Genomic DNA, 23,065 nt, shown 5'->3' with positions numbered 1-23,065 from the left:
GATGAGGGAAGAAATTAAATCGGAAAGAAGATACAAAACTACACAATATGCAAAAGCAAATGAGCACAGTAACCTAGTTTTTGATAAACCCAAAGATCTCAGCTACTGGGGCAAGAACTCACTATTCAACAAACTATATCGGAAAACTAAAAAGTAGTGTGGCAGGAAGTACATACCAAGATAAGCTCAAAATGATCTAGATGTCAAAGGTTAGAGGAGCACTGAAGACATGACCTGTCAGAGGTCATCACCAAACAAGACAGAGAAAACAGATATATCTACAAGAATAAGAGCTATTCTCCAAATGGGAAATTGTAAAAAATGGACAGTTTTCAAAGAAAGAAATAAAAACTATCAATGGCTAAAGACTATTGCTAATAGAGAAATGGAAATTAAAATAAAATAACTCCGAGGTACCACCCCTCACACTCATCTGATTGGCTAAGATGACAAAAAAGGAAAATGACACAGGTTGGGACGGTTGTGGGAAAACAGGCGCACTAATACATTTGCACTATGGACTAGACCATTGTAGAATGCAAACTGGAACTATACCCAAAAGGTTATTAAACCGTACACACCGTTTACCCAGCAATTCCTCTACTAGGTCTACCCCCCAAAAATAAAAAGAAAATGGGAAAGGATCCATATGTAAAAAAACATTTATAAGAGCTTTTTGTGTTCACAAAGAATTGGAAACTGAGGGAATGTTCAACAATTGGGGAATGACTGAACAAGTTTTGGTATATGAATGTAATACTATTGTGCTGGTAAAAAACAAAAAAGATGGTTTCAAAAAAACCTTACATGAAATGAGACAGTGAGCAGAACAATGTATAGAAATAACTTTGTAAGAACAAACTCTGAAGCCTTTAAGATTCTGATGATTACAATGACCATTATGACAATGACCAAAGGACTCATGATGAAACATGCTGTTTACCAGGAGGTTGAACTGATGAACTCAAGTACAGACTGAAGCATGTTTTCTTCTCTTTCTTGGAGGAATATGGTTAATTCAGGATTCATTTTGCATGTCTATACATATTTATAAGTGGGTTTTGTTTCTCCTGTCTTCTCAACAGGTGGTGGAGGGAAGGGGAAGGAAAAAGTTGGAACTGAAAATAAAACGAATTTTTTAAAAGGGATACAAATTAGGAATGGAATTATTGTATTGTAATGATTGCAATTTTCAACTACCTGGACATCTGTGAAGTTCTCTGCCAAATGCAGAGCAGTTGATCAACTTGTGACATAATTTCATCCTTCAGAAGGTGGGAATCACAATTCTGGGAGAGAATTACTCTTCTGTACCTTATTCTGACTAACAAGGTGAGGCTGGTTTCTAAAATAGAAATGACAAGAACTCTGCGGGCAAATGACCACTTTGACATTGAATTTGTGAGAAGGGGCAAGAGGATGAAATCTGGACAGTCTGACATGCACTCCAGGAACTACATCAGACTTCAGAGTCGAGGGAAAGGAAAGGTAGGATGCAGCGGTATGATTTCAGAGGAAGTTAGTTCAAGAATCTCTCAAGCATGAAATTCTGGACTAGAAGAAATGGTTCTAGTAAGGATGAGTAATAGTTAACATTATTATAGCCCTTCCTCTGTATAAGGCACTGTGCTAAGGGCTTTACAATTATTTAATCTTTGCGACCCTGGGAGTGAGGTGCCACTCCCATTGGTTACAGATGAGGAAACTGAGGCAAACAGAAGTTAACTGACCTGCTCTGCATCGCAAAGCTATTAAGTGTCTGATGTCAAATTTTAATTTAGGACTTCCTTCCTGACTCTAGGCCCAGTGCTCTATCCACTGCACCAAGTACCAACCCCCTAAGTAAGAGAATGCTTAAAGTTACTCATAGAGTCATGTGGGGAACTCAGTCTGCCACCAAATCTGTCATTACACATAGGAGTATTGAAAGAACGGGCAGATGTGACAGCTGAGTCACTGTCAGCAATCTTAGTAAGATCCTGAAAAGAAAAAGTGCCATAGCAAGACATCTTAACTTTGAGAGGGTAAAATCTGTTAACTTAATTTTTACTCCTGCTAATGTTCTAGAGCATATTAAGATGGTTTCTGAGGGAAGCACTGATCATTAAAAACCAGCATGGCTCCAAAAACTGGCCAGGTCACCACTGTATGGGTTTGTTCTGCCTAACTATGCCTTTTTTTTAAGCTTGTGGGAGGGGTTTTGGGAAGGACTAGTGATGGTGATATAAAAAAGAAAAGAGGAAATAAAAGAGGGCCATTGCAGCATTTTTTAAATGTGCAGAGAACAGGAAGAGGTTAGATAAGCAGAACAGCTTTGAAACTGTTGGAATTTATTATGTAACTTTGAAAAGAAATGCAAGCTTATGGAAGGGAGATTTATAGCTTCATAAGGCATTCTTCTTTTTCTATTCCTCTATGTGGATGGAAATAGTTGCATTTGTTGATTTTGGGAAAGCAAAGAAAAATAAAATTTTTTTGGAGTAGGCTGTCAGACTAACCTCTTATTTCCATTTAGACTGGTGGGGTAGCTGGGTGGCACAGTGAATAGAGCCAGGCCTGGAGCCAGGAAAGAATCATCTTCCTGAGTTCAAATCTGGCTTCAGACAGTTCCTAGCTGTGTGACCCTGGTCAAGTTACTTAATCCTGTTTGCCTCAGTTTCCTTATAATGTAAAATACTGAAGGACATGGCAAACCATTCCAGTATCTTTACCAAGAATACCTCAAATGGGGTCACAAAGAGTCAGATATTACTGATTATCAACTAGTCTAGCAGATAGAGGAATTGCTATAAATATAGCAAACTTAGATTTCAGCAAAGCATTTGATGAAGCTACTCATGCTATCTTCATGGACAAGATGGAAAGGTACAGGTTAAATGACAGTATATATTACCTATTAGATTAACTTGAAACATGTTGAATGACCTATTCAAATCATGGCTGGAAGGGAAAAATTTATAGTGGAAGGTCAGATCTTATGCTGTTCAACATTTTCATAAATGCTTAACATCTATCTATCTATCTATCTATCTATCTATCTATCTATCTATCTATCTATCTATCTATCTATCTAAAGGAAAGGACAATTTGAGTGAGATGGAATTCTGGTACAACAAAGTAAATTGAAATTTAATAGTTGAAAGTAAAATTTTACATCCAGGTTGAAAAACATCAACTTCACTAATACAGATTGGGTGAAGACAAGAGTGCAGAACTAGGACCCATGTGGCACAGCCAGATCTTGGGTGCTCTAAGGAAAAATCATTAGACATGTCCTAAAATGAAGTCAGTTGCTACAGGTGTTAAAACAGTTCTTACTGAAGGTCTCCAAGCAGATAGATGCTACTCCTTGAGAGTCTTACAGACACTTCTTAATGTTATAAAAGGGATTCTGGGTCAAATACAGGCCAGCAACATTTGAAGTCCCTTCCGACTCCTGACAAAGTTGTAACCAGACACTGGTTAGCATCCAATGTTACTTTCTAATTGCTGTTTATGTATCTATCTTGCCTCCCCAACTAATTTCCTTAGGGGAGGGACCGCCTCCTGCTGTATTTCCTCATGGCACCTAATACAAGACTGGCTAAACCATATGTAGGCAATGTTCTTTGAAAGAAATTGACCCGCCACATATAACTGCATAAAGAAATGATTGTAATTTTTAAGTCTAAGCTGAAGGGAGGGAGCAGGACAAGAGGAAGTGAAATCCTTCATTTTTCCCTCTACAACATGGGGCTTGTGACAGCTGGATGAGGGAGGGAGTTGGAAGGGTTCCACTAAGTTGCCCACATACCAGATTACCTGGGCATACCTTTGTGAAATACCTGCCTGGAGTTAAGTACTTGGAATGACTGCATGATCTTGGTTTCATTAATGTATCAAGCTCAAACTGACAATACCACAGAAACATAAAGTGACTTTTAAAAACTGGCCTTACAGAGTACTGAACTCTGCAGTCTAACTCAGGCCCTAATCAAACCTTTTCAGAGACAAACCCACCTTCTTCCCCTAAGGTTCAAGAAAAGTCCTAGAGTTGGGAACCTATACCTATTAAATATAGGATTCACATCCCCTAGGACAAACTCCAGTTAATGAGGACAAGTGCAGACAGGGCCCAGTTCTGGGGAGATCACAGCCACATCTGCTGGACAGAACTCTTGTCAAGCCTTGGGAGGGTGCCAGAGCCCACTCACTCAAAACCAGCCAAGGGACGAGGGCTGAACCCCAACCCAAAGTGTTCCTTAGGAACATCTGTACAAGTCAACTACCCGGCAATCAGCAGTTTTCTTCCTAAACCCCATATACACAGTAACTACAGAAAGTGGGTGAAGAGGTTGGTTACTTCCAAGTGACTTCTCATCAGGACTCTAGAGTAGTTGAATGAGACTATTCCACATTATTCCATTCAAGTAAACAAGGTAGAAACCTATTTAATCAACTTTGAGGACAGAGTTCAAACATCTGCACAAAAAACACGAAAACTTGTCTTTGGGGGAATGATGTAATGTAAATAAAAACCAACTTGGTAGAGAAGGAAGAAAAGCTTTTCAATTGGTAGGTGGAGGAGGAGGAATGTTTCCAGGTCCTTCTGAGGGAAGAGGGGGCCGCAACATTGGGGGCATAGGAGTTGGGGGATGTACACCGGGGGCTTGGGGGTGAACCACTGGAGCTTGAGGATGAACCCCTGGGGCCTGGGGATGAACACCCGGAGCCTGAGGATGAACCCCAGGTGCTTGGGGGTGTACCCCAGGAGCTTGTGGGTGAACCCCAGGTGCTTGTGGGTGAACCCCAGGAGCTTGTGGGTGAACCCCAGGTGCTTGGGGGTGAACCCCAGGTGCTTGGGGATGTACCCCAGGAGCTTGAGGATGAACCCCAGGTGCTTGGGGATGTACCCCTGGAGCTTGAGGATGAACCCCAGGTGCTTGGGGATGTACCCCTGGAGCTTGAGGATGAACCCCAGGTGCTTGGGGGTGAACCCCAGGTGCTTGGGGGTGTACTCCAGGAGCTTGAGGGTGAACCCCAGGTGCTTGGGGGTGTACCCCAGGAGCTTGAGGGTGAACCCCAGGTGCTTGGGGGTGTACCCCAGGAGCTTGAGGGTGAACTCCAGGTGCTGGAGGGTGAACTCCTGGAGCCTGGGGATGAACCCCAGGTGCTGAGGGGTGTACCCCTGGAGTTGGGGGATGAACCCCAGGTGCTGGGGGATGCACCCCTGGAGCTGGAGGATGCACCCCTGGAGCTGGAGGATGTACCCCAGGTGCTGGAGGGTGCACCCCAGGAGCAGGAGGGTGTACCCCAGGAGCTTGGGGGTGTACTCCAGGAGCCTGGGGGTGAACCCCAGGAGCTGGAGGATGAACCCCAGGAGTAGGGGGATGAACCCCAGGAGCTGGAGGATGAACCCCAGGAGCTGGAGGGTGAACCCCAGGAGCTGGAGGGTGAACCCCAGGAGCAGGGGGATGAACCCCAGGAGCAGGAGGGGGCATCTGAGGAGGCCCAGGAGGGCCTGGGGGGGCAGGCCCGCTAGGAGGCATGGGTGGCAGAGGCATGCCACCTGGAGGTGGTGGTGGCAAGGACTCTGGTAGAGGTGGTCGAGGAGGCAAACCATTCATCAGCGGAGGTGGGGGTCGCTTTACTCCAGGAGGCCCAGCTGGGAGGGCTGGAGGAGCAGGAGGCTTCTCCATCTTAAAATGGAATTGGAGAAAAAACTGCAAGAAAAGAGAAAGATGAAGGAGCCAATCTTGTGAGAGCCACTGTAGCCCACAGGGCCCTGCCCTCAAGCTGACTCTCCTGAGCTACACCAGGGAACTTCAATGAGCTCGGCTTGGAGATGCTTCCTCCCCTTAAAGCAGGTGCTCAGGCCTCTCCCAACTGCTCTGTGACGTCCAGGACAGGATCTGACCTTAACTCCCCCCTCCCGTCTCCTGGCCAGACTGCACAGGCAAAAGCAGAGGGCCTCCCAACAAGGGCTTTGGCCACAGCCGTAGTGGTGAACTTCAGGGCCAAGCAAGATCTCCAGCTCGCAGCTTGCTGCGTGGGTACAGAGAGAGGAAGAAACTGTGGCTGTGAGTGGGAATCTTAGAAAAGCTTCCACTCTTGAGGAGTCAACATTTAGTCCCACAATAAAAAGCAGCTCTGATCTGGTAAAAGCCTAGGGGATTGAAACACCTACCCCAGGGGTACAGTCCACCTATAACCAAGAGGACCACTCCCCAAGTCTGTGAACTTACTCACTCATCAGCAGTTACAGGGACCCCCAATTAGAAAAATTGAGAACTAGAGAAGCTCTCAAAAAATTATCTAGGCCAATTCCCTCATCTTTTTTTTTTTTTTAAAAAGCAATTGGGGTTAAGTAACTTGCTCAAGGTTACTTTTGTGTGGATGCCAAGTATCTGAGAGCGGAACCAATCCCGGGTCTCCCAACTCCGGGGCCAGCGCTCTTACTCACTGCACCACCTGGCTGCCCCAGAATTCCCTCATCTTAAAGGCAAGGAATTACTGGTTACCTGTTTGGTTTCTCTGTTCCAGTGGGTCCAAAACTTCCCCTCAGCCTTGTCAATCTCTCTACTTGGCACCTGAGCAGAAAGGAAGAGATCAGATAGGGATAGCTGAGTGATAACCTCTTAGATTTTTGTTTCTACCCCCTTCAAGCATGCTGATATACTAAGATGTTAAAAACAGGGAGGAAAGGGCTGAGGCAGAGCAGGGGAAAGGGGGTGGTGGTGATATAGTTATGAGGGTTCAATATCTTTTGAGATCACTCTAGCACAACCCATGACGTACCTCCAAGGAGCCAAAGGTCTGAAAGTCTCTGGTTCAAACTACTCATTAATAGACCAGGAGCTACTTTTGGCTCAAAGATTTTGGATGAAAATACCTAGAGCCCAAAGGGCTCTTATAGATCTTCTAATGATGTTGATAGGGAATGACAACAGACTGATTTGTCCAAAGTCACATGGGGACTTTTGGGCCACAATGGGAAAGGAATTCCATGTGCACAGTCTGAGAGTACTGAAGGCTAAAAATTCATCTTGAGGATAATGTCCCCAGATCTATGCTTAGATCAGGAGGAATCTAGCTGCTAAATGCCTGCCCAAATGGGAGAAAGCAACTCCCCACCCCCTCCCCAACATACACACATAGCCACCTTTCTTGGGACAAGAATTAACAGGAAGTACCAGAATACCTGGAGTGGAGGTAGGGAGGCCAGTGGCAGGCATGGGGATGCCCAAAGTGAGGATTTCAAAATTCTCCAGGCAGGCACACCTGTCCTGACTGTCACAGTCTGGCCAACAGAAACCCTCCACTGCAGGCAAGATAAATGTACCCTCTTGCTTCTGGCTTTCACTTCTTTTCCAGACTGGGGATGACAATACTCCCCTCTACCTAGCCAAATCTTGCCCAGATCATTCCAAGAAGGCTCCCTTCCAGATGCCATTTTCTAACTCCTATTACACTTGATGATTGCAGTGCACAATCAGATCTGGGCTACAAAGAAGTGTGGCACAGTGGGGAAAGCGCTCAATTTGCAACCAGAGGTCCTGGGTTCAAATCCTGGTTCTGCCCCTGACTTCCCGTGTGCTTTCTGATCCTCACTTTCCTCATCTGTAAGATTAGAGAGTTTGGCCAAATGATTTTGAGGGCCTTTCAATCAACTGATTAATAAGTAATTATTAAGTACCAGGTACATGCCAGAAACTGTTCTAGATACCAGGAGTACAAATACCAAAAGGGAACAATTCTTACTCTTAAGAAACAAAGTCTCTCAGAAGAGACAGTGCAAGTAAAAGAACACACAAAATAAATACAGAACGAATATAAAGCAGTTAAACACAAGGCAGTCTGCATAGGAGAGCACAAGCCGTGAGGTGGCTGTTATTGTCTAGTCTTTTTCCATCACGTCTGGTACTCCATGGCCCCATTTGGGGTTTTCTTGGCAAAGATAATGGAGTGTTTGCCATTTCCCTCTACAGGTCATTTTATAGATGAGGAAACTGAAGCAAACAGGGTGAAGTGACTTGCCCAGGGTCACACAGCTAGTAACTGTCTAAGGCTGGATTTGAACCCAGGTCTCCCCGACTTCAGGCCCAGTGCTCTATGTACTACGACACCCACCCGTTCAGGGAAGAGGATCAGGAATAATTGTATAGAAGGTGAGGTTTGAGCCACATCTTGAAAGGAGGCTGAGGTGAGTGAGAATCCTAGACATGAGGGATGCCTGCACCAAGGCACCAAGATGGGTGCTATGTGCATGCATGAGGACCAGAGAGAAGGCCATGATGGAGGAAGCACAGATGTGTGATGTGTAACGAGGCTGACAAGATGGCTTGCAGTCAGGTTGTGATGGGTTCTGCAAACCAGAGAGCATTCCTAGGTGACCCTGAAAGCAGTGGGGAGGCACTGCCATTTACTGATTATTGAGAGTGACGCAATCAGATGACTACTTAAGAAGAACCATTCCAAACAGCTGTGGGGTGTGGTGGAAAGGCAGACTGAGCACAAGGCTCCTGTGGCCAGGTGAGAGGGAATGAAGGCCTGACCTAAGGGAAGGTGGTGGCTGTTCAAGTAATGAGAATAGGCCGAATGCAGGAGACGCTGTGGAGGTTAAAATGGCAAGACTTGGTAAGCGACTGGCTGTGGAGTGAGGCAGAGTGAAGAGCGGCGGATAAGAGCAAGGTGGTGACTGCCACAGAAACCGGGAAGCTAAGAGGAGTGGGTCTGGAGGAAGGAGAATTAGTTCAGTTTTAGAGACATGGTTTGAAATGTCCAATAAGTATGCAGTGATGCCATCGGAGGCCTCTCCAAAGCTCCGGTGAGAGACACTGGCTGGACAGACCAGCCAATGAGGTCACCAAGCCAGCGTGCAGAGAAGAGGAGCGGCCAAGCTGCGGATGGTGAGCCAGCAAAGGAGGGACATAACAAAAGGCAGAAAAGCAGTCAGAGGCAGGAGAACCGAGAGCAGTCACAGTGGGACTTTGGAGAGAGGGGCCCGTTTCAGAGAAGGGGTCAGAATGGACACTGCATATGACAGGAGAAGAAATGGAGGCAAGGAGGGCCGGAGACTGCTTCTTTTAGTGTCCCATCAGCAAAATGAAGGAGAGATAAAGGACAACAGCTTGAGGGGATGATGGCTCTAGCAAAGGTTTTTTAAAGGATGGATGGCAGCGACATGTTTGAAGATAGCAGGAAAGAAACCAGTGATTAGAGACGGGACGAAGGAGGCGAAAATGTGCTGGAGAAGACAGGAGATGGGATCAAGGGCACATCTAGCAGTTGGCCTTGGCCAGGAGAAAGGCCCCTCAACAGTGCTCAGCCAGCATTTGCTAAGTGTCCATTATCTGAAAGGCAAGGTGTAAACTAGAGATATAAAGAGGGCAAAAACAGTTCTTGCCTTCAAGGAACACGCACTATAATCAAGTTAGAAGTGGGGAAGGGGGAAACAACACAACATGTCAATAAATGAGTACAGAGAAGATATGTATGGAATATATCAAAGGTAATCTGAAAAGGAAAGGTCCTACCACTGGTGGGGTTTGGGAAGGGCCTCTGGCAGGAGGTATTTGAACTAAGGCTTATGGGGGCGGACAGCATTCCAGGGATAAGGTCAGCCAGTGCAAAGGAAAGAGAGGGACGCATAGGAGAGATGTGGTGAAGGCAGAAAGGAGAAAGCCAATAGATTGTAGGGTGAGAGTGAGACATCAAAGATGACACAGAAGTTATGAACCAGGGTGACCGTGAGGAGGGTAGGTTTTTCATCGGAATGAATGAGGACAGAAATGAGGAGGACTGGAGAGAAAGACAATGGGCTCTGCTCTGGATATGTTACGGATGGTTATGGGATATCTAGTTTAAGATGTATAATGACAGTTGGGGATGTGGGACTGGAGTTCAGAAGACTTGGGCTGGATGGATAGATCTGGAATTACCACAGACTGGAAGAAAGTACTAGTCTAAGGGCTGACGTCCAGCTTTAAACAGACCATCCTTTGGCTGCCTTATAGCATTTTTCTCTTATATTGCTGGTATCCTCAAGTGGATTAAGTTTTTGAGAGTAGGGATAAATCCTCTCACTTATGATCATCAGACTTAGAGCAACTGCCCTCGCCTTGCATCTACAATCCTAGAACAGTGTGAGGCGTACAGCAAGCTCAATAAACACCAGAGAAGCCATTCTAGAGGAAGGACATGGTGACTTGGTAGGAAGCACAAGGCTGAGAGGGGGAAGGGGAAAGAAGGCCAGCCTCTCAGCTCTTTCCTACATTACCTTGAAAGCAATGGTTTCATAGGGCTCAGCTGCCATCAAAAGATACTGCCAGCGTCTGTCCGGGGGTTCAATTCTCTGCTCGTACGCAGACATGAATCGGTGGCGTGGCATGATGCTCTCAGCAATCTCAGGATAGTCAATCTGCAGTGACAGGTCAAAGAGCAAGACTAAGTACTGTGTGGTTAATGTTGCAGGAGGAAGTGAAAAGGTCCAGACAGCTTCAACACAGCTTCATTTCTCTTGGTTAACTTCCTGCTAAGGGGGTGCCTGGGAAATGGGAACACTCAGTTCACAGGATAACAGGGATGTAGGATCAGGTGTGATCTGCTGGCCTCTTATGAACCCTGATCACCATGTGGACCAGAGCTCTTAAGGAAAAGAGACCTTTCTTCTGAGAATCCACACAAGGGGTGGTGGGATGTGGGGAGGTGGTCTCCTTACCTGGAAGAGGAGGCTCTGCTGGCCCATCTCTGTGTCCCGCTGCTTGGTCACTGACACAAACAAAAAAGTGGTTGGTCATTCCAACAAAGCCCAGATCGTGCCTTTTTCATAAAGCCCACCCCAGCGACTTGGCCTTCCCCAACCTTCCTCTTCTGAGCTACACCACTCACAGTATGTCCTGCACAGATCCTAAGGAACCTGAGGGCAAGGGCGCATCCTCTTCTATGCTCTTTACAATGCCTAGCACTAGGCTAATGAAGCACACTGCAGAAAGTGGAGTAATGCCTGCTGAACAATGGGGCCATCACTGCCAGACTGGCTGCCTGTCTCCCACTCGTAGAGACAGAGAGGGTCAAGCTGTCTACATTACTCCAGAAATTCAAACACTTGCTGATCATAAATTCAGTGTCTCCTGTGGAGAGTGGTCCATCTACCATTTCACATGCAGGACAAAAAAAGAGTAGACAAACTTGAATATATGCTGCCTGCGTGAATGGGGATGGCCAGCAAGTACAGGCCGATAAAAGCAGATGAAGCAGATGCTGGACTCTTTGAAAGAAGGTGTCCTCTGATCCATGATGAAATCCATAATGAGCAACTCAGGGTGCAGACCGTCATATGCTTGACTATGCATATGCTACAAGGATTTTTCACCCTTAGGTTTTATTTCCAATGATAGGAAGAAGAGTGGAGGAGATTTTTGTTAATTGAAAAAAAAATTTTTTTTTAAAGCAATCAAGGTTAAGTAACTTGCTCAAGGTTACATGGCCAGTTATTTCTGGGTGTGGTGCTGAGTATCTGAGCCCAGATTTGATCCAGGTCCTCTCAACAATGGAGCCGGTGCTCTTACTCGCTGAGCCACCTGGCCACCCCGAAAAATTTTTTTAATTAAATTTAAAATATCCAAAAAAAAGGTCAAATTTAAATATGCCCCTTGCATCTTGAAAGTAGACAAAACAATAACAATATTTACTAAGTGTACTTTTCTTTGCACTACACACAAAAGACAGTGCAGTGCAGTGGAAAGAACAATCGATGTGCCGTCAAGAAAACCCAAATTCCAATTCTGGCTCTGCTCCTTGCTGCCCGTGTGACTTCAGAGGGATTCTTTCACCTTGCTGGTCCTCAGCATCTCCTCTGTAAAATGAAGGCCTTGTACCAGATGGCTTCTATGGCACCTTCCAGCTCCAACTTTCTGATCCTCTGATCCTATTCCTGAAAAGCTGCTGTTAAGTGCAATCACTCCAAAACACCTCTTAGGGTGATTATAAAAACCCTTTATTCACTCAACATTAAGGATATGCTAAGCACCAGTGAAGACACAAAGATAAATAAAACAGAGCATCTGTGCTCAAAAGCTTGTACTGTTACAACAGTCCCCCTCCCAACACAAGTCTTCTCATGTCTTCTCTACAATAATCCTTTTTGAGGGAGGTGGGGACAAGATGATGGAGTGAAGGCAGGGGACTCGCTTGAGCTCCTCCCCAAACCCCTCCAAATACTTGTAAAAATGACTAAACAAATTTTAAAGGAGAACTCACAAAAAAGATGGTGAAACAAATTTCCAGTCCAAGACAACTTGAAAGGTTGACAGAAAAGGTCTGTTGCACCAGGGTGAGAGAGGAGTGCAGTCCAGCACAGGCCTTACCAGGACAGACCTGGCCCTAGTAAACCAGGAGCAGAACTCAGGGCCACTGAATCAGTGGCAGCAGTGGCAGTTTCCAGACTTCTAAGCCCACAGACACCAAAGGCAACTTAGAAGGGCAGTAGGAAAGGTGTGTCACACCTGGGTGAGAGTGCAGCACAGCCCCAGTCACAGCAAGTCAAGAGTAGGCCTTGGTAGGGGCGGCTAGGTGGCACAGTGAGTAAGAGTGCCGGCCCCAGAGTCAGGAGGACCCAGGATTGGTTCCGGCCTCAGATACTTAACATCCACACAAAAAAATTGGCCGTGTAACCTTGGGCAAGTTACTTAACCCCAATTGCTTTAAAAAAAAAAAAAAAGAGTAGGCCTTGGGAGTCACTGAATCAGCAGTGGCAGTAGCTACTTCCAGAACTCCCAACCCACAACTGGTCAGAAGATTACAGGCGTCTTTTTGCTAGCACTGAGACAGGACACTGTTGCTTTGCCTATACTCAGATCTGGGTTGCAGTCCTAGGTGGCAGTCCCAGGGCAAGGAAGAGCACTGGCATAGCAAAGCTTGTTGCTACAGTGGAGGGGGCACCCTCCTCACAGTTCCAGGGCAGAAGAGTGCCTGTGGGTGCTCACAGACCAGAGCATAGGCCAGGAGAGGAGTAAACACCTCTCTTTAGATCATACCACCTTGGAAAACCTGAAAACTTACAGGCCCCTGGAAGTATCTCTGAGAACAGCTGCATAAAAGTCCTGAAGCTCAGGACAGTGTACCCTCCACCCTGGAACCTGGGCCCTACTTTATTATTATTATTTGCTTTTTGGAGGGCAATTGGGGTTAAGTGACTTGCCCAAGGTCACATGGCTAGTTTTTGTGTTAAATGTCTGAGGCCGCATTTGAACTCAAGGCCTCCTGACTCCAGGGCTGCTGCTCTATTTATTCACTGCGCCACCTAGCCACCCTTGAGCCCTATTTTAACAGAGAGTTAAAAGTCAAGTAATAATTTGAATTTTGTGAGAATATGAGCAAGCAACAGAAAAAAATTCTGACCATATAGGTACTATGGTGACAAGGAAGATCAAAACACATTCAGAAGAAGACAACAAAGTCAAAGTTCCTATATACAAAGCCTCCAAGAAAAATATGAATTGGTCTCAGGCCATGAAGAGCTCAAAAAAGATTCTGAAAATCAAGTAAGAAAAATACAGGAAAAATTGGGAAGAGAAATGACAGTTGATACAACAATCCTTCTTAAGCATCTCTCTGGTTATGTTACTCCTTTGCTCAAACACTGTTTGTGGCTCCCTAGTGCCTAACAAGAACAGCTAAAACTCCTTTACAAATCATTATTTAAGACCCTCATTACAACTTTATTTCATGTTACTTCTACCTGGGTAGTCCAGTCTCAAGTCAACTTCACAGTCCTATACTTGGCCTCCCAAATGTTGGCACTTTTCTGCCATTACCTATTGCCATTCCTAATGCCTGGACAGTCCTCCTTCCCCTACAATCTAGCTGAATTTCTACCCATGATCTGAAGCCCAATTAAAATGCCACCTCCCACTTTCCAAGATCCCACAGAGTAAGAACTCACCACTTTGTACCTCTCTAAAGCCTATATAATCCTGTGTATTAGAGTTACCTGTGTTTGTTTTATCCCTCCCTCACCACAGTGCTCTGCACACTGAGGGTGTTCAATAAACTGTTTCCTAAAGTGAAGCTATTTCTAAAAATGACAATAAAATCAATCTAAATACATAAGAGCAGTCTAGTGCTAGGAAAATAACAAATCCTGCCACAAGCCAAGAGCCCTTCTATATATGAACAACTTTGTGGGCCAGGCTTTGGATCAGGCTTGCTTAAGAGATGGTTAAAAAATGACTCAACTGTTTTTGGGTTGCCCAGCTCCAAAGAGGTTAAGGGCCTTCTTGATCAAAGGGTCTTTGGCTTTTGGCTACTGCCTCCATAAAGCAGCCCAGGCTATCTATAGGACTTCCCCTGGGAGCAACTTTCTATGAAATAAATAATAATAAAAAAAGAGAGGAAGGGGAAGAGGACAGAAAAAAGAAATCCCAGATTTCTGTGCTGGATCTAGGAAAAGCTCATTACTTCTACACTGAGTGTGGTCCTCTTTGGGAAATGCAGGCAGTAATATCAAATGGCATGCTATTATAGGGGGCCTGGAAGCCCTGTGCTAGAAGGTAAAAATCACTGACAAGACAAGGCAGAGAAAGGGGAAGGTTATTAAAGTTTGTTACTTTAGTGCCTTTCATTAGCCTGGGATGGTTGGCAAAACACTTATTTTAAAGGAAAAGGAATGGAACCCTTTTTCCCCTTAGAGGCATTCCTGTCAACCAAAGGGAACTTTTTAAGGCAGAATTAAACATGACCAGGTCAGACACACAGCCAACAATTTTGAACACCTCACAAAAGAGAGGCACAGACAGTTATCAATTGTGGCAGAAAGGCCCACAGAAAGAGCTGGGAGGAGATTTTGGGGAGTTGACTGGATTCCTGGTATGAATTCCAGAGATGAACAGTCTTTCTATAGGTGCAGGGAGGGTTTCAGGGTCACTGATTACAGCAGCTAAAAAGCTTATTTACAATTCAAAGAGCAGCTGCGGGGACCACCTGCTGTACTGCACTACCAGTCTGGTCTGCCAGAGGGAGCCCCGAGGCACACACCTTTGTAGCCTGGACGGCCAATCTTCACAAACTTCTTCACTTCCACTTTGACCTTCTCTGGGGCTGGCTGGGCTGGAGCCTCCTTGGCTTCTTTTGCTGCTCTCCGAGCCCTAAAGTCAACCACAACAAAGCATTAGTGTCTTACTATCTCTTAAGTTGTCTTAAGGGGAAATTCCCTTATTGTAGTGAAAAGAGTATTGCCCTGGGGACCAGGAGACCCGGGTTCTAGTTTGGCTCTGTCACTTTCTCACTCTGTGATGCCTCCCTGCCCAACTCTAAATTTATCATCCATGGGCACCTCATTTCACTTCACCTAGAAACTAGAAAAATCAAACTTGTTTTTGGCTGCTTCAAAGGGGTATAGTGAGGATAGAATGAGAAGGACTGAATGAGAGCTGAAAAAAATTTCAGATGTCATCTAGCCCCAGCAAACCCTTAAAATTCAGGAGAACCCTTGGACCCATGGGTGTCCTCCAAGTCTCTGTACTAGGCCCTTATCTCCTCTCCCTCTGTATTATTTCTGCTCCCTTATATAAAATTCCATCCAGTAACACTGGCCTCATTCTTATCCCCTACACAAGACCCTTCTGATTCCCTGCATTTCCACTGGCTGTCCTCCATGCCTGGAAATTTCTATGTCTTCACCTGTGCCTCCAGAGCTCTCCAGCTTCATGTCTCAGCTAAAATCACGCCTTTTGTAAAAAGTCTTTCTGGTCCCACTTAATGCTAGTGCCTTTCCACTAAGATTACCTCCAATTTCCCTTGTGCATATCTTGTTTGGACATGGCTGCTGGCACGTTGTCCTTCAGAAGGATGTGAGCCCCCAGAAGCCTGAGACTGTTTTGTCTTTCTCTGCTCTCACAGCACTTATCACAGTGCCTGGCACACACTGAGCACTTAATGTTTGCTAACTGAAACCTGTTAAAATGATTTTTAAATGCTCATCCCTTCAACTTTGGTGCTGCTGTACTAAACAACATAAGAGCAGTAACTTTAGAAACTTTTAAGCCCATGCCTTAAAAACCCCCACAATCCTTTACTTTCAGCTTTTTCCTCCCCAGATTTAGACAAATTATAAGCAACTTAGTGAAAAGGATTTGACTAATATGATAGATCAGTGTTTTTAACTTTAACTTGCACATGCTAATTCATCTTTTACGATGATTCATAACCATTTTCATTTCCCCTTTGACTTACATAAACCAGCATTCTGGTTGGTTTAGCTATTCATAGTTTCACTTTTTAAAAAAGGCATTTTTGAATTTACTGCTTTATTTATAAATTTCTTTGTAATTTTGCTAGAACTAAAGAACTTTTTAAAAAGTTGGCTACATAACACATCAGGATCAACCTGATGCAACGATTTAAAAGTGAGTCTGATTCTGCTGCCTCCCTTTTCCATCCATTCATCAAAGTCAGCCCATGCACCTCTGAACTCTTGAGGCACAATAAGATTTCCTTCTTCAGGTCACACAGCCTCTTCAGCCATGGGCACCTCCTCTGATCCCACGTATGTGCCACCAGGCCAAGTGCTGAAGAGCACAAAGAACTGAGAACAAGGAGGAAGAGGATGATCAAGTGGGGCACAGCTAACTATACCGTGGTGTATGAAGGGGGACGATCATCACCCTGTGAGGAATGAGGACTATGATGAATACAGAAGAGAAACTTGGGAAAACGGAAATCGATGCAAAGCAGCTCCAGGGATGAGCACAATGGAACTGGAAAGCACACCCTGAAATGCTGTACAAATCTACAGGCCAAGCTTGACCCCAAAGAAGGAATCTAAGACCGCCTCCTAAGCAGCTCCCTGGCACAAGTGACCAGGAGGGCTGAACCTCACATAAAACCCCAGACTTTTTCCATATGTTGGTTAGTTTTGCTCAATTTTTTTTTCCTTCTTTATTTTAAGAAACAGCTCTCTGGGATGAGGTGAGGGAGACTGTGGGAACTGTAGGTTGACATCAAAATAAGATATCAATAAGAATTTATTTGGATTAAATAGGAGACAGTTAATACTGACAGCCTCCGGTATTTTGAAATTTGGCACTCAAGTTGCATCCATAGATACCTGTTTTACTGCCAGACAACTAACATTTTTGTTTTCTTTCAATTCTTTATTATCCTCACTTTCCCCAATTATCCATAATGGATATGCAAAAAAAGTTTTTTAATAAATGAAAAAATTACCACACAACACTAAGAGTAAAAACAGACACCTCATTATTTACATATATGTTTGAATTGAGACAAAACTATTTGACAAGAGACATTACTGGAGACAAATAACAATTGCTTCTAAAGCCAGAGTCAGCAAACTACTGCCCAGGGCAGTTTTTGTATGAAGAATGGTTTTTACATTTTTAATTACAATAAAATTATATTTAAAAATGTAAAACCATATATATACTATTATTAATACTATTTTACATGTAATTGGGAAATAAGATGTACAGGCACTGGGGCATAGAGATCCACTGGAAAAGTCGAAAGGGGTATGGGAGAAAATATGGGAGAGAGCAGATTGGAGGAGGGGATATCCTGTGGGACTGCTGTTTTGGGGCAGTGGGTAGGGGAAAAATGGGGAGAAAATTTGTAACTCAAAATCTGGTGAAAATGAATGATGTAAATCAGAAGTTGATAAAGCATTTGAAAAAAAATTAATAATCAATAAAAACTTGAACTCATAAAAAAAATTAAAAATGAATGATGTAAAAAAAAAAAAAAGTAAAACCATTCTCAGCAGTCCTATAATTTGCTAGTCCCTGTTCTAAACCAATAAGAAGAAATCTTATTAGTTATATGACCAACTGAGCCTGATTTCCAATGACTTTTCCATTTTTTTCACAATGACTGACAAGAATAAAATTTTGCTGCATCTAGAGCTGTCTTTTTCCTACAACCCCATAAATGCTTTAATTTCAACAAACAATGCCTTAAATAAAAGCAGAGTGTGTTTCATAACAGCACTTTGAATACTAAATAATCAAGCTGAAAGAGATATAGTGAAAGTCAGCCAGTCAATAAACATTTATTAAGCACCTACACCTTACTAAAGCCCAGGGGATACAAAAAGACAGGCCCTGCTCTCAAAGAGCTAACAATCTGATAGATGAAACAATTAGCAAACCAATATGTGCTACAAACAAGTTATATCCAGGATAAAAAGGAAATAATTGAAAGAGAGAAAGCAATAGAATTAAGAGGTGTTGGGAAAGGCTTCTTGTAAAAGAAGTAAATATTGGTTGGGATTTATAGTAAGACAGGGAAGTCAGTAGGTGGAGATAAGTATAAGTAACCAATAATTCCACTATCAGGTCCCTAAAGATTCCTCTTTTAAATACTTACAAATTTGTTTGATGCTTTTTTCCTTGCGTATGCGCTAAGTAGCTTCCCTGAGGGGGGAAAACACACAAAAGAAATTAGGTTAAGTTAAATTATAAGAAGTTTCACAGAATCAAAACCCAAGAGAACAGGATCTCAGTAATCACATAGTTCAATTGCTAGCTCAAGTGGGAATTCTGTTTACAATATGCTTGGAAAACTTCCCTAGCTTCTACTAAAAGACCTCTGGTGACAAAAGCTGCCCTCTCTGCCAACACAACCTGGTATCTTATTGGAGAGCTCTGTTGAGATAGATTTCTTATAAAGGGCTGAAACCTACTACCCTTTTAAATTCCACTCACCAGTCCTACTAAGGTTTGCCCTCCAAGGTCCAGCTGGACAAATTTAATTCCTTTTTCTCTTGACAACTTTTCCAGTATTTAAAACTATGCACACAATCACCCTCTTCCCACTCCCCCCACCCCCACTTCCTCTAGCTAGAGGTCTTCAATTCCTTTAACTAACAGTCTATCTGTGGCCTGTTGTCCAGTCTTCCTCCTTCTAATCCCAAGTGCCCTTCTCTGCTCCTTGCCCAGAGCAGAAAACAATACCACAGACAGACTCTGGAGAGGACAATGTTCCATATGACCATCATTCAGATATTAACTTGCTATGAATACAGCCTAGAACCACGTCAGCTTTTTTTAGGTGCCAAAACACACTGCTGAACTTTGTGAAAGTTTCAGCTTGCTAAAACTCCACATGAAACTATCGAGTCACACTTCCTATCCTTGTACATCTGATTTTCTGAACCAAAGCATAGGATTTTATATTTAACCCTATTACATTTCATCTTATTAGCTTCAATCCATTATTCTAACCTGCTGAGTTTATTCTGCACACAAACTGTGCTGGCCACAAGATTATCTAATTCTAGCATTTTTCTTTTAAGGAAGATGCTTTGATTTTTCCATTTAGAACTAAATGGCTCTAACAGGAGGGAGGAACAGTTTTTATTTATGTCATCTCATGTTTTGCAGGCTTCTAAGAACCATCAATCAGCTCAATTGGCTAGCTAGCTGCAATGAATACTGGAAATGACTCATCCTCATGAGCACTTTGTAGAGTAATTGTAGAACACCTGCTCAAGTTTCTGAGCTAGAAGGATGAGGGAGATGATGTTCTTACATGTAGCCCTTGAGGAATGTCTGCCCAGGCTTCACCTTGCTATGCAGCCATACCTTAGTATTCAGAAGCTGCCTTCTCATGACCCTCCAGGAATTCTCATCTACTTCTGATCATAGGCGGCAGGTAATATTGTCCTTAATCTGTTTTGTTGTTCAGTAGTTTCAGTCGTATGACTCTTCATGACTCCAGCTGGAGTTTTCTTGGCAAAGACACTGGAATGGTTTGCCATTTCTTTCTCCAGGTCATTTTCAGATGAGGAAACTTGAGATAAACAAGGGTAAGTGACTTGCCAGGGTCACATGGCTAGTGTCTGAGGCCAGATTTGAACTCTGGAAGATAAGTCTTTCTGATTCCAAGTTCAGCACTCTAGCCACTGCACCACCTAGCTGCCTCAGATAAAGAAACCCTTAAACTCAAAACACAGAGCCAACGTAACTCACCTCATTGTTGTGAAGTGTTAAGCAGAGTTTGCATTCATAGGAACCCAAATGGTTCTTCATAAAGTATGGATCCTAGAAAAGTAAAAATATAATTCAAGTTAATGAAATGAAAACCCCAGACACATTAACATGCTTGATATTATAAGAAGGGTTATTCTGGAGCAAATAAAGCAGTAGCCTGTGACCAAAACAGACTGATTTCTCTTGATCTTACTATTGTCTTTGTTCATCTTCCTGCCTGACATTAACACAGCCCTTACAAAATGGAAACAATAGGAAAAATTCATTTTTTTTACTAGGCACTCAGAACTAAGATTCATTGTATTGTTTCTTTGGATATGAGAGAGATCTCTTACTGGAATCAATGGACATGGATACGGACACAGACATGGACACGGACAAGACACACACACACACACACACACACACACACACAACACACACACACACACATACACCAGTGTGACCCCAAAGACTTGCACAATTCGAAGGAAAAGGGGTATGGAGAGAAAGTTTCTCTTTTTGGCTTTTATAGGGGAATTTTTCTAATTTCTAGGTATGGCCACTTCCCTCTCTTGTCAAAAAGAGAGATGTGGCCAAGGAGGATGAGAATTAGTTAAACCAAAAACTTCTTAAGAGTCAATTCAATTTAACATTTTTATTTCAAAGCATGGAACTTTTCTAGGTGCTGAGGACACAAAGACCATTCCCCCTCCCAAAAAAAACTCCTCCAAACCAGTTCCTTCTCTAAAAGACCTTACATTTGAGAGACAGGGATAAGGGAAGGCAGATTTGGTGTACAGTGAAGAGTAGTTCTTTCTATTAGGGGAAAGTAAAGATATTTAACTTGATTACTAGGCTGATCATCATTTTACAGACTGTTATTCTTTGAAAGAGATAGAAGTATTAGGAAACGTATTTTCATAAACAAAGATATCAAAAAATCATAGATTTTAGAACTGAAGGAGAATAGATTATCTTGTCCCACCCTTGGGAAGACAAGGTATTATTTCCTCCATTTTAGAGAAGAGATAATCAAATATGAAAAGGAAATTGATTTGCCAACATTCACACTGCAGGAACCAAGTATCCTGAAGTCTCATGAGAACATAACAGGCCATGTCAGTGGCAGACATTGAGAGACATAGTAAAATGGAATGAATATGGAGAAGAAACTGTCATGTGCTACTACTTAGGCTGCCATGGACCAAAAACAAAGGAAAACCACAATTCAACACTGATATTCTCTTCTACAATTTTGTATTGGAATTCTGCCAGAACTTGTATTTCATTATTAAAAGGCTTAAGATGTTATCTGTTCTGTTCCTAACTTTACTTCAAGTCTTTCATTGCTATCAATAGGGTCACAGAATTTTAGAGGTTGGAAGAAAACTTTAGTAGATAATCTTGTCCAAGCCACTCATTTCATGGTTGAAGAAAACTGAAAAGAGGTTAACTTGTCCAAGTGACAAAGCTGGAACCAGAACGAGTCTCCTGACTCCTAATACGCTACTTCTCAAATGCAGAGTACAAGGAGGGAGTGGGCAGCAGTGAGGGCTCTATGTTGTTGCTGTCTGCCCTTTGTTCTCACAGAGAACCGTGACATCAGGGAGGTGATGCTGTGACGTGCAGGTGAAGCAGGTTTAAGCAAGGGAAGGCCATGCAGAGTCTCTTCTGGGGCCAGTGGTGAGACATAGATCAGAGCACATGGGAATGGCCCCAGTGACAGTTCTGACCCACCAATCTGAACTATATTAAGCTCTAAAAATCAAGGCAGCCAGATGGTTTCCTTTAACTGAGAGACAAATGAATTTTACCTTGTTGATATCGATGGTTTCAAGAGCCAGTTGTCGGAGCCGTTCCCTTCTATCTCGGTTGCTCTCAGAAGAGGAAGCCACCCCACCACTCCCTGTCTTGCCCCCAGGTCGATGCTGAAAATCCATGATGATGGTCTTTGTATTTCAGTGCGCTGAGGAAAGAAATCTGCAAAACAAGATGTGAAGAATGAGAGGAAAATCAACCCAGGGGAAAAGCTTTAAATTTCAGAAATTTGACAAATACTCCCCATACCAGTTTTAGATTCAACATATAACTACAAGAGAGTATCCCAATGGCAAAAGCTGTCAATCACTGGGGAGAAATGTAACCCTGCTCATGAATAGTTTCTCTAAATCTAGCCTGAATCTGCCATCTTCCATTCCTGATAAATCCCTCATGCAAATTCTCCAAAGATTCCCCAACACTACCCCCTCAATATTATCAGGTTCAAACTTACTAAGTTAATAGAAAATTTCACCTATATATCCTACCTTGTCTGTGAAGCCTGTCCTCACTCCTTCCTCTGAATTCCTATGGGACTTTTTGTGCCAGGTGCTTACCATCTATGGTCTGTACTGCTAATTAACTTTTTAAGCAGCTAAGTCTCCCTTCCCACACCTGTATATGCTATCCACCCCATTTTGAAAAGGTCATGTTTTGTTATAGTCTGGCCTCCCATCCAGCCTTTAAGTTACTAAATTCAAAAATTTATTACATGCTTACTCTGTGCTCTGGATATAAAAACATAACATAGGCCCTGATCTCAAGGAGCTGAAATTCTTGGTAGGGGATAGAGAATAAAATATATAAAAGCATTAAGTAAAATATCTGGTTTCAGAGAGTGAAAAGCACTAAAAAGGGGGTGAGGGAGTAGTGGCAAAAGAAAGGAAGGAAGGAAGGAAGATTCCAAAGAGGAAGAGGTACCTGTATCTTGAAAAAGACAGTTTCTGAGGAACAGAAATTTATAAAGTGCATAACAGGCATGGAGAACAGCTGCAGTAAAGGCAGAGATGGTGACAGTTAGAATTTATATATTAACTCACATCATGCTTGGGAGGGAGGTGCCATTATTATTACTATTTTACAGATAAGGAAAACAGAGGCACAACAGTTAAGGTGTGAATGAGGCAGGATTTGGCCTCAAGTCTTCCTGACTCCAAGTCCTGCATTCTATGGCTCCACCTAAAAGGACAAGCCTGGAGAAAACCAAATTGTGAAGGAGAATAATATGACTTAAGGCTATAAGAGGTAGGTTGGAAATAGTTTATGTAGGAGTTTAA

General features: G+C 43.3%; 1 protein-coding gene across 4 annotated transcripts in view; it reads right to left on the bottom strand.

Moving 5' to 3' along the window:
• Positions 1-644: 644 nt before the first annotated feature.
• Positions 645-23,065, bottom strand: part of SF3A2 (splicing factor 3a subunit 2) — a 29,481-nt gene continuing 7,060 nt past the window's right edge. For all 4 annotated transcript variants that reach the window (XM_069074487.1, XM_069074412.1, XM_069074322.1 and 1 more), the window contains exons 2-9: positions 21,785-21,950; positions 19,968-20,039; positions 18,364-18,410; positions 15,016-15,125; positions 10,700-10,749; positions 10,259-10,399; positions 6,501-6,569; positions 645-5,702 (exon numbers count right to left, since the gene is read on the bottom strand). In XM_069074487.1, coding sequence (XP_068930588.1) covers positions 4,548-5,702; positions 6,501-6,569; positions 10,259-10,399; positions 10,700-10,749; positions 15,016-15,125; positions 18,364-18,410; positions 19,968-20,039; positions 21,785-21,910 — 1,770 coding nt within the window. In that variant the 5' untranslated portion in view covers positions 21,911-21,950 and the 3' untranslated portion in view covers positions 645-4,547. The remainder of the gene's footprint in view (positions 5,703-6,500; positions 6,570-10,258; positions 10,400-10,699; positions 10,750-15,015; positions 15,126-18,363; positions 18,411-19,967; positions 20,040-21,784; positions 21,951-23,065) is intronic.

Source organism: Petaurus breviceps, unplaced genomic scaffold (genome assembly GCF_028583685.1).
Source record: "Petaurus breviceps papuanus isolate PSGF00001 unplaced genomic scaffold, PetGlider_PUasm1.0 108, whole genome shotgun sequence".
NCBI classification, from domain to species: Eukaryota; Metazoa; Chordata; class Mammalia; order Diprotodontia; family Petauridae; genus Petaurus; species Petaurus breviceps.
Note: the sequence above shows the minus strand (reverse complement) of the source record. Positions and strands in the feature narration are given on the sequence as shown.